The 20,121-nt window shown below is 31.4% G+C and overlaps 1 protein-coding gene across 1 annotated transcript in view; it reads right to left on the bottom strand.

Moving 5' to 3' along the window:
- The window catches only part of LOC111628894 (glucose dehydrogenase [FAD, quinone]-like), a 38,608-nt gene extending 19,090 nt beyond the window's left edge, over positions 1 to 19,518 (bottom strand). The window contains exons 1-5 of the mRNA XM_023372752.1: positions 19,461 to 19,518; positions 12,331 to 12,533; positions 5,991 to 6,180; positions 5,649 to 5,780; positions 2,673 to 2,794 (exon numbers count right to left, since the gene is read on the bottom strand). Coding sequence (XP_023228520.1) covers positions 2,673 to 2,794; positions 5,649 to 5,780; positions 5,991 to 6,180; positions 12,331 to 12,533; positions 19,461 to 19,518 — 705 coding nt within the window. The remainder of the gene's footprint in view (positions 1 to 2,672; positions 2,795 to 5,648; positions 5,781 to 5,990; positions 6,181 to 12,330; positions 12,534 to 19,460) is intronic.
- Between the last annotated feature and the right edge of the window lie 603 nt (positions 19,519 to 20,121).

Genomic DNA, 20,121 nt, shown 5'->3' with positions numbered 1-20,121 from the left:
GTAATGCAGTATTTATTATTAATCTATCATACTTACGTAGATATGCATAGATATATGATAGATATCATTAACAATAAATGACTGCTCAAATTCGCTTAGCATTGAATCACACAATGATAACTGAATTTAAGATACAGTTAATCAGTGGCGGCCTTAGGGGGTGGCGAGCAGGGCAATCGCCCGGGGCCTCGCTCTTGGAGGGGCCTCGCGCAACAACCAAGTAGAAAAAAGTTGATATTTACAACTTTTTATTTTATCCTTGGCTATTAGTTATAACAATAAAATAAATTTAATTTATAGTACAGTATATATTAATATTAATAAGTGCCTACTATTTCAATTCACATACTTTGCACAAAGGACAAGGGCCTCGCAAAGATCTGCCGCCCAGAGCCTCGCAATGGATAAGGCCGCCGCTGCAGTTAATAACTTCTTAATAAAAATAATGTCTAGTAACATCTAGTAACAACTAAAAATAAATCTAGTAACATCGATAAAAAAATATTTTATCGATGTTACTAGATTAAGAAAAGCTTTAATTTTAAAACTTGAAAACATTTTCGCTTGATATTTTCAGTTTTCATTAAACGTTTTGAAGTAAAATTGAGCAAAACTCTTTCAAATGAAATTTGAACTCATGATATAAGTTAATTGTTCTGTGTTTTGAGTTTACTGAATTAATTCATGTCTTGATCATGTTCTATTGTATTTCTAGTCAATTATAATGAAAAAAATTTTTATTTGACCGCTATTGAAACACATTATAATCGGTCATGAAATGAACGAATATGACTTAAAAAACGTTTTTCTTTTCGCGCTTACTTCTTTTCATGTATATTGTTTAATAAAACTTGTATAAATTTCGGCATAGGTTAGTTTAAAAAAGTGTTAGGGTATAAAATCTCTTAGACCATAATAATTGATGCGGGTTAAAGTAATACAGCCACAATGTCAAATAAACCCTTAAATATAATACATTACACTGGATGATCGAAAAATCGCGCACATTAAAATGTTAGTTTGTGTAAATTGTGTCAAGTAATTTTATTACCTCCCTCCACAAGATGTTATTATAATGACTTCTGACTACTTATAGAAACTCTGACTTTTCTGTCTCACAAGTCAGACGAGTTTCATCAGAAATAACCAGATCCTGCAAGTCTGAAGAAAATTACTTTGCACTCCTTTTATTTCTAAGTAATTGTGGCCGCCACGATCGTCAGATTTTTTTTCCTTTTCTGAAGAGAAACATTATAACTGCTATTGCTAGCATCAATTTTCAGTGTTTCACGTGGCATTAAACGTGATAAAAACAGTTTCAGCGTGAACGAGGTCATTTCAAACGCATGTTTTAATAACACTATTATAGTTATTTGTTATTGTTACCTACTTTATTTTCTACATTAACTTCACAAAGTAAATCGATTCCGAACTTACTTGCGCGTGACTTTTCGATCATCGTATAGAATATATTGACCAAACAAATAATAAATGGGCAAGAAGTTAATTATAAAAACTTATAAAATAAATTTTACTCTCCCGACTGTTGTATGAAATGGAGGAAAAGTATGGCAATCAGTCAACAAATAAATCTTCCTAATCTTTACATTTTTGGTCTCAGAAGACATACTATATCTGCGTGTGCGTAGTATGATTTTTTTCATCCACTTTGAAGCTTTAACTCCTGTGCCTTTTGTCGAAAATTTTTTGAAATTTTGCAGGGAGGCTTGTGTAATAGATGGATTGATGCTTTTTATTTTTTGTGATTAAAGCTCGAGAGGATGGGGAGATGAAAAGAACCGTGTGTCGTATTTCCAGTAGGGTCGGACCTAACGACGATTTTACTCGATAAACATTTACGATTTTTTTTTTTTATCAAACTCACCTCTACCTTCAAAATTAAGCTTTTTTTTATCACTTTATAATTACAATTAGATATGGTTTTTAATAATAGAATATCGTAACAGAGAGAGTCACACACGCAATTTTAACTGTTGCCGGGAAAGTTAAGTAACTCGTTGCTGGATTTTTTCCTCTGTTATATGACAGCCGGAAAAGTAAAAGTCGTACCGAAATCAGGAACGCAAAGTTCAAAACGGGTGTTAGCGGAGTGCTACCAATTACATTGGTCAATGAGTAGCATTTTCACTTTCAATCGCGCGTTGTGTAGCGAACTTTGAACTCTCGCTCGTTTCTTATAAATTAGATTATAATGCTTTCCCATATTTGTGCTAATTTCGCTGGTCGATCTGAGGAAGAAAAAGACTTGTTGACAGTTACCCGTTTTTACTCAGTGGTACGAAAAAAGGGAAAGTTCTAAAGCTTATCTTTTTGTTTAAAATTTATATAAAAACAGCTTCTGGATTCTCACACTCGTATCTTACAAAGTAGATTATAATGTTTTCTCTCCTGTATATCCAGGAAGTTTAGTTACTTCGCGCGACATTTTCTTTTCGTCGAATTTTATATCGTTTTTCTGTTTCGTTTAAATTTTGTTCTTTGTATATGCGCTATAGTCAAACTTCGACTTTTCCGTTAAACCCTCGTTAAAATTCCGATACATGAGTTTACACATATTATTTAAGATCTCACAGTAATAATCTTTAGAGTTCGTTTTAAAACTCTGCGAATGTATGATAAAAAATATATATATCTCAATATTATGCCCTTACCTTAGTTGCGAAGGAAAACAGCAAGATATTTAAATTAGGACGATGTTGAATTGGTTTCAAGAAAGCTTTATTGGTGCTGCATCGCCTTCCAAATCTTGTTGTTGATAATGGATAATAAAAACCTATAAATATATAAATGTATGTATTTTTGTTGCAAAAACTGAAAATTATACCTGAAAACTACAGACTTTATCAATTACAACAGAGATCACGTTTTGAAATTTGCAATAAAAAGATTTATCAAAATCCAACACACTCACATCATTCCTAAGATAAATTTCGAAGAGCATAACATGTCTATTTTATTCTATCAATATTTGTATATTCACATTTGAATTTTTTAAATTTAATTATTAATCAATTATCTATTTATTTATAACTCTTTATAGATTTATTCCATACAGTTTTTACTTCCAATCGAAATGAAAATAAACATCACGTTTATGTNCAATTATAATATCGATTTGTCTCATTGAAATTACCGTCTTTTTTCTGTCAAAAAAAGAAGATTCGTGTTTGTTGTTTCTTTAATAAAAATATAAAAATTAAGAAACTAAATGTGTTATTTTATTATTTAATTACATTTCTATTGATTAATCTAACGTATCGTTGCATTAATAAAGTAACAATCCAGCGACGAGTTGCATAACTTTCCCGGCAAAAAAACTTTAAAATCGTGTATGGCACCATCTTGAAACTTTATTTTTTATTTTTATTTTATATTGTTAATTATTTTAAAATGCCAGAAAAAAACCTTAATTATAAGGGTAAAGATTAGTTTTATAAATAAATAAAAAATTGTAAAAGGTAATAACCAGTAAAATCTTTATTAAGTTCCACCCTACTTGAGATATGAAACACAATCCTCTCTATCTCTTTACACCTTGACCTTTCACTACCATAATTTAATAGTATTAATTCCCGTAATAAACAACCTCCCTGCAAAATTTCAAAAATTTTCAACAGAAATACAAGAATTCTTAAGCTTCGAACAGGGTGGACAAAATCGTGTCACACAAACAAACACCCGTAGAAAAACCTTCGAATTTGTTTTGCATTTCTCGACGTTTGAAGCTACTCTGAGTCCAAAAATGTAAAAATCATTTTTGACCAATCGTGAGCTTTTCTTTCTCTGTGTTCTATATAACAGAGCCGGGAAAGTAAAAGTCACTGACTGATTATATACACAGGAATCGAAACTGCCAATTTTCGGAATTTATTTCTCCGATCATCAAACGTCTCTAGTAATTCTGAATGTGATCTTCAGGAAGTTTTGAGTAGTTTTAAAAATTTTAGAGTTTGGAGTTCTGTAAAAAAAGGTTGCCGAATATAAGCAATTGAAAAGTGAAAAATCGATAAAAAGCTGTATTTCCTTCCCCCATATTTGGTACTGCAGACGCTCCTAGACGAAAAAATTACCAAGTCTACAAAGCTCAAATTTTAAAATTAACTCTCTCTCGTTATCAGCGATGTGCTCGAAAAGCTTTCGGGTCGTTAAGTCAAATTTCACGGGGTTTCCTATAATGCTATTTTAGTTTAATTGCTTGATTTTATTGTTATAAGATAAAAATTCGTTGAAACGAATGATTTTTATTCAAAATGTTATTCGCAATTACAAAACCTCAAATTTATGCCAATTAAAACTTTTTGTAGCGATTCTACTAACGTCGTATTTAACGGTCGGCGTAGGTCGCCGTGCGCCATCCTAACTCATTGTCTTAGGTCTTGATGTAATGACACAATATGAACTACATTAATAACTAAATATAAATGATGTAGCTATGTCATTACGTAAGCATAAATAAGTAGGCATAAACATAAACAATAACTTTATTCAATTAAACGTCACTTAAAATAATTAATTAAAAATGACAGGAAGAAAAATTGATGAATTACACAATTCTAATACATAGAAGTACCATATAAGTGAGAAGTCATTTATGTGGTACTGTACTTCTATGTATTAGAATTGTGTAATTCATCAATTTTTCTTCCTGTCATTTTTAATTAATTATTTTAATTGATATTTAGTTGAAAATTAATTTTAAGTAATTGTGTCGAAGTTTGGTAATATTTTACTACCGTTTTTACATATTAAGGCAAGGAAAGTAGCCTATAAAAGAAAAGCGACTTCGCCGTAATGACTGAATGTTTCCGAAGTGTGTAAAAAACGTAACGTAAGAAAGACACTTACGTGGGTACTTCTATGTATTAGAATTTTATAAAATAACTTTATTGTTTAACTTATGTTATTGTTTTTAACATCAAAATTCACGGCGATTCCTTCTACAGCGAGTTTGCTAGATTTTATGATTATAGGCCTAAAGTAACTTTTACTGGACGATCAGTATTGAAAATTTGTTCTAGAACATAAATAATGTAATTCTTTCAATTTTTAAGGCTTTACCAAATAGAAAACAGAATTTTGATTAAAATTCCAAACATGATCTTAAGTGACAAAGACGGAATTTTCTCAACTTTTTGAAAATAATAATATTATTGAAAACAAATTGATTTTGACAAAAATTTCACTAAATAATTCATAACAATGGATACAATGTAATAATATATGATAATTAACAACATTTTGCATGACTTGTAATTTTAAATCATTAAATATTTGATTAATTTCAATTTACGCAAATTTACATTTAGCGGTGCAATTTGTTCTTGGTAACCCTAATAGCCATATATTGAGGCCTTACGTGTAGAGGTTTAACAGATCTGATCTTTTTATTTAAATTTTCTTATTTATTCAAATTAATTATAAAAATACTAAGATTTACTTAAAAAGTTTTATTTATAATAAATTATTAAAATTGTATCAATAATATTATTGTAATAATAATAATAATAATATAATCATTAGTTTATTACGCATTACTAACTACGAAATGTTTTCTTCTAATAACTAAAAGTGCTCGTATAATTATTGCATGACTTAAAATAAACTATGAAAATATATTACATAAAAACCTGTTTGAATGGCATCGGTATAATCACTTATAGGATACCCCAGTAATTGACCGGCTTCCAAAAATGCGTTTCTAAGAGGAGTTGCATATCGCGGAGAAGAAACTGTTTGCGGGCCACCCGTACTATGAAAACCTTGAAGAAATTATGCAATAGAGTTTAATTAATAAGAATTTCAAACTTTTCAATTTGTATTTCTAAACATTCAATCGCAATATGCTGTTTCAATTTACTAATTATTAGAATAAATTCTACATTGATTCGTTAAGTTAATCAACAAATTAAACTTTGCCTTAACAATCAAAAGTTTGCTACATATTGAAGCATATTAAGTTTTATATTTACCATTATTGAGTATGCGTATATCAGTATTATCTTCAGATTTAAGAAAATAAGGAAAGACATCTTTCCAACTCCAACCATAAGCCCCTTGTCGAGCCCAATTGTCGTAGTCTCTGCGATTTCCTCTGACATAGAGCATGAAATTGAGAACACTCGAACCGCCTAACACTTTACCTCTCGGCCATCTAGAACGCTTGATGATAGTATAAATTCTTACAATGACATAATAATTATAAATTTATACGTAATGTAAAATATTTTTTCACTTAATATTTATATTCAAATTATCTGTAATTCAGGTTGACTATCTGTAATCCGGTTCCATTACTAATTCGGTACTAATTTCGGCTAGCGTAATTTGAAATTTTCCGTGTCGCTCCACCAACCTGCCGCTATTGTTTGCTCAACCGGGGTGCTCAACATTGTCAAATAACGAGAAAATAAAAAATGATTTGACAATAATTTTCATTTAATGTTTGCTTTTTCTTTATTAACCACTTTATACTATTTTATATGAATTTTTAAACATAGAATGAAATGGTTAGCTGTTGGGTTAAGTGTATTTTAGACTAACCATTAATTATCCCGTAAAAATCACCTATCTCGCACCGTACAGATCTCAGTTATACCGGATTAGTGATGGTCAATCTGTATATGCTGACATTTCGCAAAACGTTACCTCAAGTTATTATATCTTATTCATAATGAGATACTGTTACAGTGCAATGTATTTGGCGGCCAGATGGCCGAGCGGTCAATGTAGCAGCCTACCGCTCTGGGGGACCCGGGCTCGAATGCGAACGGGTCGAAAAATTCCCAGGAATTTTTATGGAAGTGGTCCGTTCGGATATGTCGGACCCCGTCCCCCACCACCCGGCAGCCCCATTGTGGGCCTGGCCGAACCTATAATGGGCTTGCAAAAAGAGGCCCTCTTAGTGCCCACAGGGCGGAAAGAGTTAAAAAAAAAGTGCAATGTATTGTGACTATAGGCTAATGCCATAATTATACACAAACTTACTCCATAATTTCTTAATAACAGTAAGTGTTAGTTAAATCAGTTAACAGGTTTTTAGTTATTCGTTCATTGAAACACAGATAATAAAAATGGAAAATTAATATAATTTTAAATCGTTTAAAACTAAAATAATAGTTCATTGGAAGTATTGAGATTTTTCATTTCGACAAGTTGATAACTAAAGAACATCTCTGTCTTTAGTTATCAACTTGTCGAAATGAAAAATCTCAATACTTCCAATGAACCAAAGAGCAATTCCGGTTGGAGCATAAGCTTCTAGTAAAGTCTCTAGGGAGAAATGAAGTGAAGAATGACTCGCAAGCAGCTTCTGAGATATTATCTGGCTTTATGTACACAACCATACTCACTTATACAGAGATAAGAAAAATAATTGACATTGCTCAGACGTAACCAAAGTTAACAAGGGCCACGTCCGTGTGTTAGGTCGAAACTTAAGTTCGAAAACTCAGTCAGTGTCTCTTGGCCACCAAAGGCTAACGCACCACTGGTCAAAATATAACTACTGCATCACGAACACATTTACTGCATCATTCACAGAGAATAGATAACATATCCACTCAGCAGTGTTTCAGCGGCAATCTAACCATTGGACATCAAACCTCCTGAATGGAATGAGGTGCGCTCAAGAGATTAACGAATTTATTATACGTACCCACTATACTATTACGAAACTGGAAACACACATGCCAACATACAGACACACACACTAAAAGACAAAACTATAAGACTTCACACGAAATAACCCAGATCTCCCTGTTACAGAGCTAAGTTTTTGATCAGAAAAGAAAACACGTATTAGTTTTATTAAGTTATGGTAACGCAACACTTAGGCGATCTGTCTAAGGGAGGATGTCTTTCGAGAGGTCTTTCTAAGGTTAACTGGTCCCTATTAATGCGTTATGGACGTGAAGAAAACCCGGAAAAACCCACTTGGCCAGACCATCCCGGCGAGGCGCCAACCCAAGACTGAACTCCCAGTGTCCAGGGAACTGAACCGCTTGGCCACTGGTGTGCTACAATTATACATAACAATTCTATAAACAATGCTTAAACAACTCAAACAAAAAGTTGTGAAAAAAAATAGATTCATCAACATATACAAACATTTGATTATACGGATGATCATCAAGACAGTCACTGACAATAGGTCAACAGCTATTACTCGCGAAACGTAGACAGCATAATATGCACCAATGAAAACAAACACAACAATTGCAAATGACAACGCACTATTAACACACTGATTAAATTTATTCAAGAAAATTCATTAAATATAGGCTCTGTTGTTATTATAGAAAATAATAAATGCAAAATAAACACATCAAAGTATAAAATCAGGAAAAACGATATAAAATACTATCTGGATAAATAGACAAATTACCAAAGTACTGAATGATCCAAAAGTTATTTAACACTTATAAAATAGGAATGAGTAAAACAGGAAATTTTTACATGATAGAAACATGCTACAACTGGAGGAACAATCTTTCTGTGTATCCGACTGCGCCATCTAGAATTCACCATTTTGAAATGAATTCCCCATTTAATTACTAGGTTTCCATATGAGACTGTAATTTCAAGAGAAATGCAATGCTTCACTTATTAACCTAACTTTAATCTGTCAAAAGTTATAAAGAAACGAATCTAATCAATTTTGCAGCTGTGATAAGACAACGCTGGAATCAGTGGCGTAGCGTGGGTGTCAGCCGCCCTAAATAGGGGGGGGGGAATTTCGCCCCCTTATTTAGGTATCTCAATTTAAAAGACTAAAATTCAGTTTCGTCACAGAATAAGTAATGAAAATTTCCGTGCTAGTGTTGCCACTTTTTAAAATCGCTGACCCGGACGGCAGGTGAGGTTTGTTCGAACAGAAGTTCCTGACGCATGCGTATGTCATTTTGTAATGCGAAGAATAATTTGCAGTGCATGCTGATTCTAAATCAGTTACAGTTAGCGACTAGGGAGACTTGGATAGGAGTAACGCAAGTGACCTAGCTCTATTGGATATTGAAGGTGTATATATATACTAATAAAACGTACAAGAAAAAAAAAAAGATCAACAGATTGCACACGATATCCCCTAACGGCGAGTCGATTCCCGGACTGTCCGGATGGTATTCCGTGCTCATTTCAATCGGTCTGAATCGTAGGTGTACGAAAATATGAAATAAAATGGTTCTAATTCTTACAAGATATTATTATTATTTATTGTGAAATTTTGCCGCCCCCTAAAAAGTGCCGCCCCACTACGCTACGCTACTGGCTGGAATACCTGCAATGAACGAGCTATGAATCCAGATCATCCTGATGCAGGAAGAGAAAGATCAAGTGGCATTTAAGTCGTGGCTTATCTTTTACTGATCCAGTCTCTTGAAACTTATGCAACATTCCCAACTGCCACATGCAACACAGGATCCCTATGGAAATGTCATTGATTAAAATCATTTGCAATGGTTTGCAAATGATTAAAATCATTTGCAAACCATTGCATCAGAACCGCCATCATCGAGCTAAAAGAAGCAGATAGGCTATTTTCACGAAATACTCGCAATCTGAAACTTTCTAACAATGACTGTGATCAGAAGTTGGAGAGGATTTTGTCTGGTTACATATACAGAGTGAGAAGCAATTAGAAGGAGATTAGCAGATTGATAATATCAATAGCATTTATGACAGCTGCATCTTATGCTTCGTTATCATTGGTGGGTGACTGAAAAGCATGCACTGCTACAAACTGGCAGCTCTTTAGCGGTGAAACTCGGTTCTGTTTCAGACGGACGTCTACTGTATGTTTTGAGAACCATTGATACTTAAATCTTACCTTAATCTTGAGTGCCATATTGTTTTTCTGACGGTGTGCTGGTCTGGTGAAACATCTCGTATGATAGTCACCCTTAGTAGAAGTACAATGGATATTCTAGCACAATGGATACGTTCATGAAATTCTAAGCCTCGATATGTTTCTTTATATGGCAGGATTGCAATCAGCGAGTTTTCAATGATATAATGCTCGGCGCACACAGCTAGGATTTTCCAGTAATGTCTCTATGACGCAGGATAGTATACAGTGTCAGCGCCCGCTCAAGCATTTATGTCGCCCCGGACAAAAAGACAAATTGCCGCCCCTTTAATTTATTTAGAGAGAAACATGTAATATAAAATTAACAATCAAATAGTACAAAACAGTAAAAATTAAAATATACCTGTACCTAGTTACAAATTGTTAACTAGATGCATTTTTAATGATATTACAAAAATGTATTATTGTACAATTAAACAAAAAACTTATATTCTATAAAAACTAAAAACTATTTGGTACATCAACTGTATCAAAATCAAAAGAAAATTTATCGTTTTGAAAAATGTATACTACTTTTGCTTAAAGACTATTAAGATCTCTTATTAAGTAAAGAGATAGGAGATAGATATATTTAAAATATAGTATTCTCTTATTCTTTAGATAACTTTCAGAGTCATTTTATAAAACTTAATCCTTACTTTTTCTCACTTTTAGTTCTGCAAACTTTTTTATTAACTCTTTTAAGTTTACTTGATCGGCAGTTTCGTGCGCAATCGCCAAAATGGCCAAACTATTAAGATGATTTTGCGTGGTAGTGGAACATAAAAAGTTTTTAATTAATTTTTATTTAGAGAAACTCCTTTCTCCCTCTAGCTACAGTTATTGGTATAATCGGCAGTTATTCTTAAGGTGACACTAAGGTTTGGGACAAAATTTAACATTGTAGCTTATGCTTTCCTTTTTGCCCAAAAGCGCCCTCTTTTATAATTGTTTTCTTCAGAATTAAGGAATGCAAATATTTTCTTACCTTTTAGGCAAAAATAATAAATACGAAATGTAAATTGCGTGGTAATTTTAGNTTTGCCCAAAAGCCCTCTTTTATGGTTGTTTTCTTCAGAATTAAGGAATGCAAATATTTTCTTAGCTTTTAGGCAAAAATAATAAATACGAAATGTAAATTGCGTGGTAATTTTAGCCACAGAAAAAAATTGACAAATATAAATTTCTATTAATTAAGTATTTAACTTATAAATATTTTGTTACGTTCGCAACCAAAATGCCGCCCTTTAGATTTGCCGCCCGGACAAATGTCCGGGTTGTCCACAGTGTGTACATGCATCCTCAAACCGTATTGCCGCATATATCCAAGAGAGGAGAGTGCTCAATAAGGTGAAGGTTCCTATAAATAGTATCGTTATTGAACAAGAAATTGTCCCTTTGCTACGATATTGTAATAGCTTATTACTAGTATCATTACTTTCTCATTAATAAAATTTCAGTTGATTCCAATTTATCCTTGGTGAATGGTTTTTCAATGAATATTTGAATATATTGTTGTGTTTTGTTTAACTTATGCTTAAATTTTGTATGCATTCATTCAAAGTAAAATTTGTTATAATAAAACTTTTGTTTTACATTAAACACCTGAATTTAATTTATTGAATAATTATGTAAAAATATCAATAAAATGCATTGAAACATCAATAAAAAATCATTTTCATAACCGAAATTGTAACGTCCGGAAATTTCAGGAATTTGAAATGTGTATATATATGAATTCACGAATTTCAATTACATTTAACATATTTTGAGTTTTGCGTGTATTTTCTGATTTAATTAATATCAAGTTCTGTAAATTTGAATAATAGCTTTAATCTTTAATAATGAATAATTACTGTTTGATTTTTGAATTTTAATTCGATACATAGAGGAAACCAAAGTATTATATGATTTTGTAGATACATTTTTACTAATATTTCAACCATATGTAATGAGTTTGATTTCACAGAAATACAAATTCTCTTATTGGTATTAAAAATTTTACATATCTTATACGAAAGTTATTTTTGAATGACTTTATATTCTAATTTATTAATTAATCATGAAGAGGAAACTGACAGCTTATTATGACATGGAAAATATAATCATAAAACAGGATTATTTCTTTTACTATGGTGTTTATTATAAAGTCCATCTCTGTTCTAAATATCTAAATAGTTTATATATATAAATACAAACATGTTAATCCATTAAATTCCATATATATATAAACTATTTAGATATTTAGAACAGAGATGGACTTTATAATAAACACCATAGTAAAAGAAATAATCCTGTTTTATGATTATATTTTCCATGTCATAATAAGCTGTCAGTTTCCTCTTCATGATTAATTAATAAATTAGAATATAAAGTCATTCAAAAATAACTTTCGTATAAGATATGTAAAATTTTTAATATATGGAATTTAATGGATTAATATGTTTGTATATAATTACATAACTTACTTTTCCTTCTAAGCCGAAACACGAGAATTTCTGCGGTTCCGTCAGATATTGCCAATCCATAGAAGTTCTTTGTAAACTAATTGCAACAGAAGGAACATCTGTGAAAATGTTTTCGTCATTACCAGCTTCTAAAAGAAGAACTTTATTTTTGGAATCCGTAGACAGTCGATTAGCTAAGACTGCTCCTGCTGATCCTCCTCCTACTGTAAAATTGAAGTTTACTATTAAAATACTGTAACGCTTTTAGTATTCTAATATACAGTTGTGCCTCGTATAACGTACTTAATCCGTTCCAGGTGCACGTCCGTTAAGTGAAAAGTCGTTATACGAAACGCATTTTCCCATAGAAATACATGTTAAAACATATAATTCGTTCCGCAGCATAAAACAATCATACTGTACCATTAAAAAAATGAAAATGGAGCAGTCACCAATTATGCCGGGTAGTCAGGTGTTGTGAGGAGGAAGTGGAGGAACACTTTCTTCACACATTCATACAGATACAGACTTTTTACACATTGCAGCAGATCTTTTTTTATTGTTTTTAAATCGGAGTCAGATTCAGGAGAGGCTACCGGAGCTTGCAGGGTCAACTCCTCTTGTTGCATCCTTTGTTTTTTGCCCGCTGGCTTCTTCAAAAACATGTCCAAGGTGGTCTGTTTCTCTCTCTTCTTCAACACCTGTCAGAAATGACGGGCAAGGGTGTCATTGTAGAGATCATTGATCCTTAGCCTTAGCTCTGTTTGGATAATGAGCGTTGGTAAACTCCTGAACCTCTCCCATTCGACAAGGAAGTTGTTGTCAACTTTTATTCCTTCTGGTGATTTCTTGCATTGTTTCAATTGAAATCACCTTTCTGTTTTTTTTAGAAGCCATGATTTGCACAACACTTGAATAAATGTAAATACCCTGCACTGAGGTGATGTACGTAATAAACAAGGGAGCAAGCCGAAAGATATACTAATAATATATTCTAATAACACTAATATGTTATAAAAATAGCAGATTGTCATTGGCAACGGCAAAAGAGTGAAAATATCATTCGCACTTGTTCGCAGAAAGTTTGTTGTTCGCCTCACGTAACTGCCGAACGGAAAGTCCGTTGTTCGCAGCCAGTTCGTTGCTCGAGTCACGTAACGGCCAAACAGAAAGTCCGTTGTTCGCAGCGTCCGTTATTCGAGGCGTACGTTATACGAGGCACCACTGTATTTACAATTTATATTTCAGAGTAATTGTCGGAATTTATAAATTTTTCAATGTAATCGACATACGATTACGTAAAAGTAGAAATAAATTGTTTATTTATTTTTATTTCTACTAGAACAGTGATTTTCAACAATCATTCCTCCGCACACTGATTGCCGCGAATATTTTTGAAGGTTATTAAATAAATTATTTTCGAAAGAAGCCCAAAAAACAATAAGTGTACAGTTGAATTATATACTGCTTTTACCACTTAATAATAATTAAAGAATTTGTAAACTAATCTTATTTACTGGTGTGATTAGCCAATATGGATATGTGTCTATATTTTTTGAGACTAGCAAGTAAGTGTCAAAAAATAAGTGGACATGTTAAAATTAAAATTAAAAATTAAATATATATTTATTATACGAGCTTTTCATTTTTTATAATAACTAAATGTATACATAATGTGATAAAAAATATATATGTTATGGACAAAGTGATTAATCGGGCATTATGAATAATGACCAAATAGGGCGGGCAGTGTGATAAATATTGATTAATTTATCAAATTTACCGGTCATTATGAATACTGCTATCACCTAGTCGGGCAAAGTGATAATAATAAGTTGAAGAGTGATCATCTGACATACGCTAGCCAATCGGCACGCTGAGTTGCGTGTGCGTATCGTACAGCGTTTAGTACAGAATTTTAAATTTGATTAAAAAAACTCCACTTATTTCATTTATAAATATTTATTTTTTGTAAATTATATCAAAGTACTATTAACTATATTAATTAAACTAATATTAACGAAAAGTATTATTAACAATTTTTGGTATAAATTATATAAAAAATTAAATGCTTTTTAGTTTATTTATTTGAGCAGTTAACATTTTCATGACATTTGGAATTACATAATTTTTTTTCTTTGGTAACATTTGCATCTATTAGATTTTCAACCAATTTTTCAGCAGCATTAACTATAGTTGTGGCCATCAGGAATTGATGACATTCTTGCACATTCTCTAAGCGAAATTTCTGCACCCGGTACATCTTCAACAGAAATAAAGGTCACATAAATTTAAAGTTCGGTACTAAATGCAATACGCATGAGCAAGTAAGATGTAAGTTCTGATTGGCTAACGTATGCCGGATGATCACTCCTCAACGTATTATTATCACTTTGCCCGACTAGTTGGTAGCAGTATTCATAATGACCGGTCAATTTGATAAATTATTGAAATTTATTACAATGCCCGATTTTGTTGGTCATAATTCATAATGCCCGGGCATTATTTATAATGCCCGTATTAATCACTTTGTCCATAAATATATATTCATAAGCAAAAATATATGTGCTTTACACCTGGTTATTTTATTTAAAATGAAATTTTCTTTAAATCGAAAATATATCTATAATTGTCCATATTTAGTTCAAACTATTTTAACTTAGAAATAGCGGGGCATTTGGCAGATTTCTAAAGGTAATTATCATGCCATTTGTAAATTCAAATTAAGACTTAATATTAATTGCTTTTCGTATGTAAATGAAAAATATAAATTTAAATAACTATTGTTGTAACCTTCTGCTGTTCTATTTAATTCACAAAAAATATATACAAAAAAAAAATTGGGTTAAGTGGCAAGTAATATGACAATAAAATGTTTACAAATACAATTTTAAACCACCTCATTTATTCCGTGGAAATTTAATTATAGGTTCAAGTGTGCCGTGAGATAACAAAAAAAAAAAATGTAAAACACTGAAATAGAAAAAAAAATTTTTAAATTATTAAAGAATATCGTAATGTCAAGATATAGTATAACTCGATTACGAGGTTTTTAAGGGACAAAATTACACCTTTTTTATCTCTTAATGAAGGATTGCACAAAAGAAGAATAGCTTATGAAAATGTGTAAAGTTTTAAATTCAAAGAACAACTTTAGTGAAATTATTAAAATTTGAAAGACGTCGTGCCGCTATTAAGAGAAAACATTGCAAAAACTAATGGCAAAATTCAGAGGGGAAAAAAGACTGCTCTAGTTATGAACGCAAAACTTATTATTACATTAGCTAGTGATTTCGAGATTAGAAGTGATTAAGGAGCAAATTAAAACTTTTCAAAGTTTAAGAAAAACATTTCAAAAAGTTTAGAAATTTGGTAAATTACCTAGATTAAGTTTCTTTTTTAATGAAAGTTAAAATACATTATATGCTATGTAATGCCATAGCGTTAAATATTTTTTACCACTTTTGAGAGCCGATTTTACAATGGAAATGAATTACGCATTGTTAACACAGTAAGAAAATGAGAATATCACTGAAAATTTTCATACAAATTATTACCTTAGTTTGGTTGTTATTGTGAGATCCGGAATTTATTAACAAANGGGGCGATATCGCCACCATGTGGGCGTTTTTCCATGTTCAGGGAGCGATTAGCAACAATTTATATTTTGGGGGCGAAAAACAATTTTCTGGGCGATATAGTAAAACATTATATTAAGAATAATTAAATATTTTATTCGTTATATCGTACAATAATTAAACAAATAACATTATACTAGTGACTAGTCTATTCAATGCTGTACGAATTTGGCGTTAGCCTTGTCCCTCGGCATCGGAATTTTGTAGTGAAGGGGGCGATACTATGTAACGGTTTTATTGAAGGAGGCGATATTACGTTGAAGGGGGCGACGATTCGTTAGAGGTTGAAAAACACTGCTTTATACAATTATACTTAAAATCTTTATGAATCATAATTACGTTTAACAATAAATTTAATATTACATACTTTGTCTTGCAGTTCTGTAAATTGTCGATTTGTTAATGTTTTATAGCCATGCTCCACTACCTTTTCTCATGTACGGCACACCTATATACTCTTCTTTCCAGAATTCCGTGGCGAACTCACGCCCGACTACTAGTGTTCAGTTGTTTTATTCGCTTAGCCTCTGGTGGGCATTGGCATCGATTGCTTTGCTTATGGATTGTCTCTCCCGTGACCAGCAGGTTCAAAAATTGCCGATTTCGTGGCGGTAAGTGTCCGCGATTGTCAGATACAAGAATCGCTTTTTCAGTGTCTAACAAATGCAAGGATATCTTCATTCTTTCCGGCTCCACTTCAATTCTATCGCGATACGACAAAGCCACGCGATGTTCTAGATCTTCTAATATCAGGACTTATTATACTGGCTTTAATACAGGTTTAAGTTCACAGTAATATTGTTTTTGTTGGTTAAAATTGAATGTCCAGTTGAGTTAAAAATGAAAGAAAATCTGAAAATTGTAAGAATTTTATTAATGTATATGAATAAATAATTTTGTCGGTAAATTTTAAATGTAATTTTAAAATTTATTTTATTTTTTTTAATTTATATAGAATACACTATAAAAGTACCTGCTGAGGAGGGACGAATATGTCCGAAACGCAAAATTATGTATGTGTCCTGGTATAGTAAATAAAATAAAAAATTGTTTTCTGTGAAACTCTGTAGCATTATCTGTAAAGCCAGTATAATAAGTCCTGATATTAGAAGATACGTACTTGTAGACGAAAATTTATATTTTAGTAAGAAAAGGACATTGAGGCATTTTAATTAAACAGAGTTTACAATTGAAAATTGTGAAATTTTGTAACAGTGGATTTTCCGAACAGTGTTAAACGAAACCGAAAACCGTGTAGTACGGGAGATTTATTTCCACAATTTTCGAGTCGTTTTAGAACGAAAACTGGTTATACGAGGAGTACCTGAAAAATACTTTTAATGAAGTAAATAGCATAAACTTTAGGAAGTTTTGCAGTAACGGTACAAATCATAACGTTCAAGTAAATCTACTCTTCGAAAATATTAAAATGAATCGAAATATGTAGAAGTAAATTATTTCCTCGAGATTTCTAAGCAAATTGAACTTTTCGATAGGAACTACCATTACAGCAGTTTTTCCAGATATTGAAGTGTATAAATTTTGACTTAGGTAAATTTTGTTTTTGATTTTCTGTGGATTAAATTAAAAATCGTTACAGGAGAGCTTTAGAAAAAGTTGATCCTGAAGTTTCTTATATTCCACGTTTTGCGGTTTCGAACGAATTTGAAGTAATTAATATTTGCAAGAGCTGTCTCGGATGCTATACATAAGTTTGACTATATCTTATGAAAATTATGTCAACTCCATTGTATATTCGATCTTCAAATGCTTTTTATTTGGCTATTATCCACAGTAAATAGTTTATTTTTTCAATACAGACTTATATGCCATACAAAAATGTAAACAAGTTTTTTCTTTTCATAATGGTTAGTAGAATTTCTACAACTTCCTATATTCTACAGGCTGGAAAAATTCTTGAAATGCTTTATTCAAAAATGTTCCACATCACTCGTGTTGCTCACGGTCTCCCTCGAATAGCTAAACTATAGACATATAGTTTCCTGAAACGAATGTATTGATAGCACTAGTGAAAAAATGTATCTAAAATATTCAAATATAAGTGTTTAAACTCTTCGAACTATTTCTCTGCTAGCACAACTAGTACTTCATTTTCAGGTGTTTCAACTATTGGATTCTGATCATGATGTAGCAATAGGAGATGCAAAAATTAAAATGTCTGGAAAACTAAATGAGTGCAAAGAATTGCACTCATTCTGCAAAGGGCTGCAGTTGATAATAGCCGTTAATATTATCCATGGAACTAAGAATAATTTATTTGATTCTTAAACACTATGTAGTGTAATAAATTCAAATACTTGGCGTTCTATCATCTTTATTTAGTTCAGTTGATACGTGTTTAAAATACATGTTTCGGGCATTGAGAGAGGCATGATACGCCCGAAACATGTATTTTAAACACGTATCAACTGAACTAAATAAAGATGATAGAACGCCAAGTATTTGAATTTATTACATTACATAGTGTTTAAGAATCAAAGAAGAGTCACAAAACGGTTTCAGATTATCAAAGAATAATTTATTTACAGCTCTTGCAGACTTACAGCAAATCACGAAATATTATGGAAAGTAATCCAGATTAGCTAAAATTGAATACAATTACAGAAATTCTATCTGGAACTTGAAGTTTTATAGTATACGTTGAATATCCACCAAGAGAAATCGGTGCATTCAAGTATACACAAATCACATACTGTGATGTATAAGTAAAATATATGTACAGTATATACATATATTTTAGATTAAAATTACTCTGTAGAAAATAAGTTGTCTGATAAAGTGCTTGTAGATTATCACTATAGCATTGTAATGCATGCAGTAAAATGCATGCGGATTTTTTCAATGTTTCTTAAACCTATTTTGACCTTAAGCGACATACGAATATTCTGTGGATAAATATGTAAAACAGATTACTACTGTTTACACTAAATGTCGGTATATAATCTGTAAACACTATTCTTCAAATCAGTTTGATTAATATTGCCTACTAATAATTTTCAATAGAAGTAAGTGTCTATTAATTTGTCTGTTTTGAAATTTTAAATGCCCATTTTTCCTATTTATATGATTTTTAAATTCATAAAACGACACGGACAATAAGTATAAATAATAGACGATATTTCGAAAAGTATATCCTCATTTCGTCCATTACACACATCATCAACGTAAAACAGACGGCATACGAAGTAAAACGACAATTTATAAAATATTTGAGAACGTTTTGTAAATTTTCTAAGTTTATGATTTTTAGTGCCTGTATATTCTAAACTAAGTTATAACTTTCGTTGATCAAGTACAATTAAAAAGACATTTTGTGTATAATATGCAAAGATTCTAAAACACGAAAATCGAATGCAATATAGACTATTAATTTCATTACAACTCTGAAATTTCCCATTCCCTAACTTTTTCGAGCAAGGCAATTACAATTATGACAAAGTCGAATAAAGTAGATGTTATGAATTATAAACAACAAAAGTTGAAATTTCTCACCGATAATATAATCATATTCTTCTTCGAACGTTTTTTCGCTCTCTCTTTTACTATCCATAATCGTAAAAAAATAAATAATAGATAAAAATGTCTTTCTTATAAGCATTATAACATTTGCAAAACTTAAATGAAAAACGTGCGATTTGTCGGTATTTATATCGACGAGATTGGAAATAATTACGGATAAACCCGTTCCTAACACGATGTGCTTCAAAATTGTTATCGTTGGAGATATAAAAGTTGATTAAACTTATCATTTACTTAAATCAAAATTAGTTATTAGATTTTGAAATTTTCGTATTTGTCAATGTCAAATATTCTATTCCGGTTGACTAAATATTCAGAAATTCAACAAGATTAAGTTTAATGTTTAAAGAATTTTATAATTGGCGCTTAGAGTAGTATGTGAGATGGCACAAAGTTAAGCTATGGTGTCATAATTTTCTCGCATAGGACCTGAGATGGAAATTAATAAATAGATGCAAAATAATTACATAAGATCGATATATGTGTTGTAATATACACGACCTGTTTCTTTCATATATAAAAATCATAAAAGTAGTAACATCCGGACTTTGTTTAAAAAACATGTAGTGCTGGACAGTTACAAATTATTTATTCGTCTGAGAAATTATTCTAATATTAATGATCTGTTAAAAAT

This window comes from Centruroides sculpturatus, unplaced genomic scaffold (genome assembly GCF_000671375.1).
Source record: "Centruroides sculpturatus isolate CEXI.00-Female unplaced genomic scaffold, Cexi_2.0 scaffold359, whole genome shotgun sequence".
Taxonomy (NCBI): domain Eukaryota; kingdom Metazoa; phylum Arthropoda; class Arachnida; order Scorpiones; family Buthidae; genus Centruroides; species Centruroides sculpturatus.
This window is presented reverse-complemented; position numbering and strand designations above follow the sequence as displayed.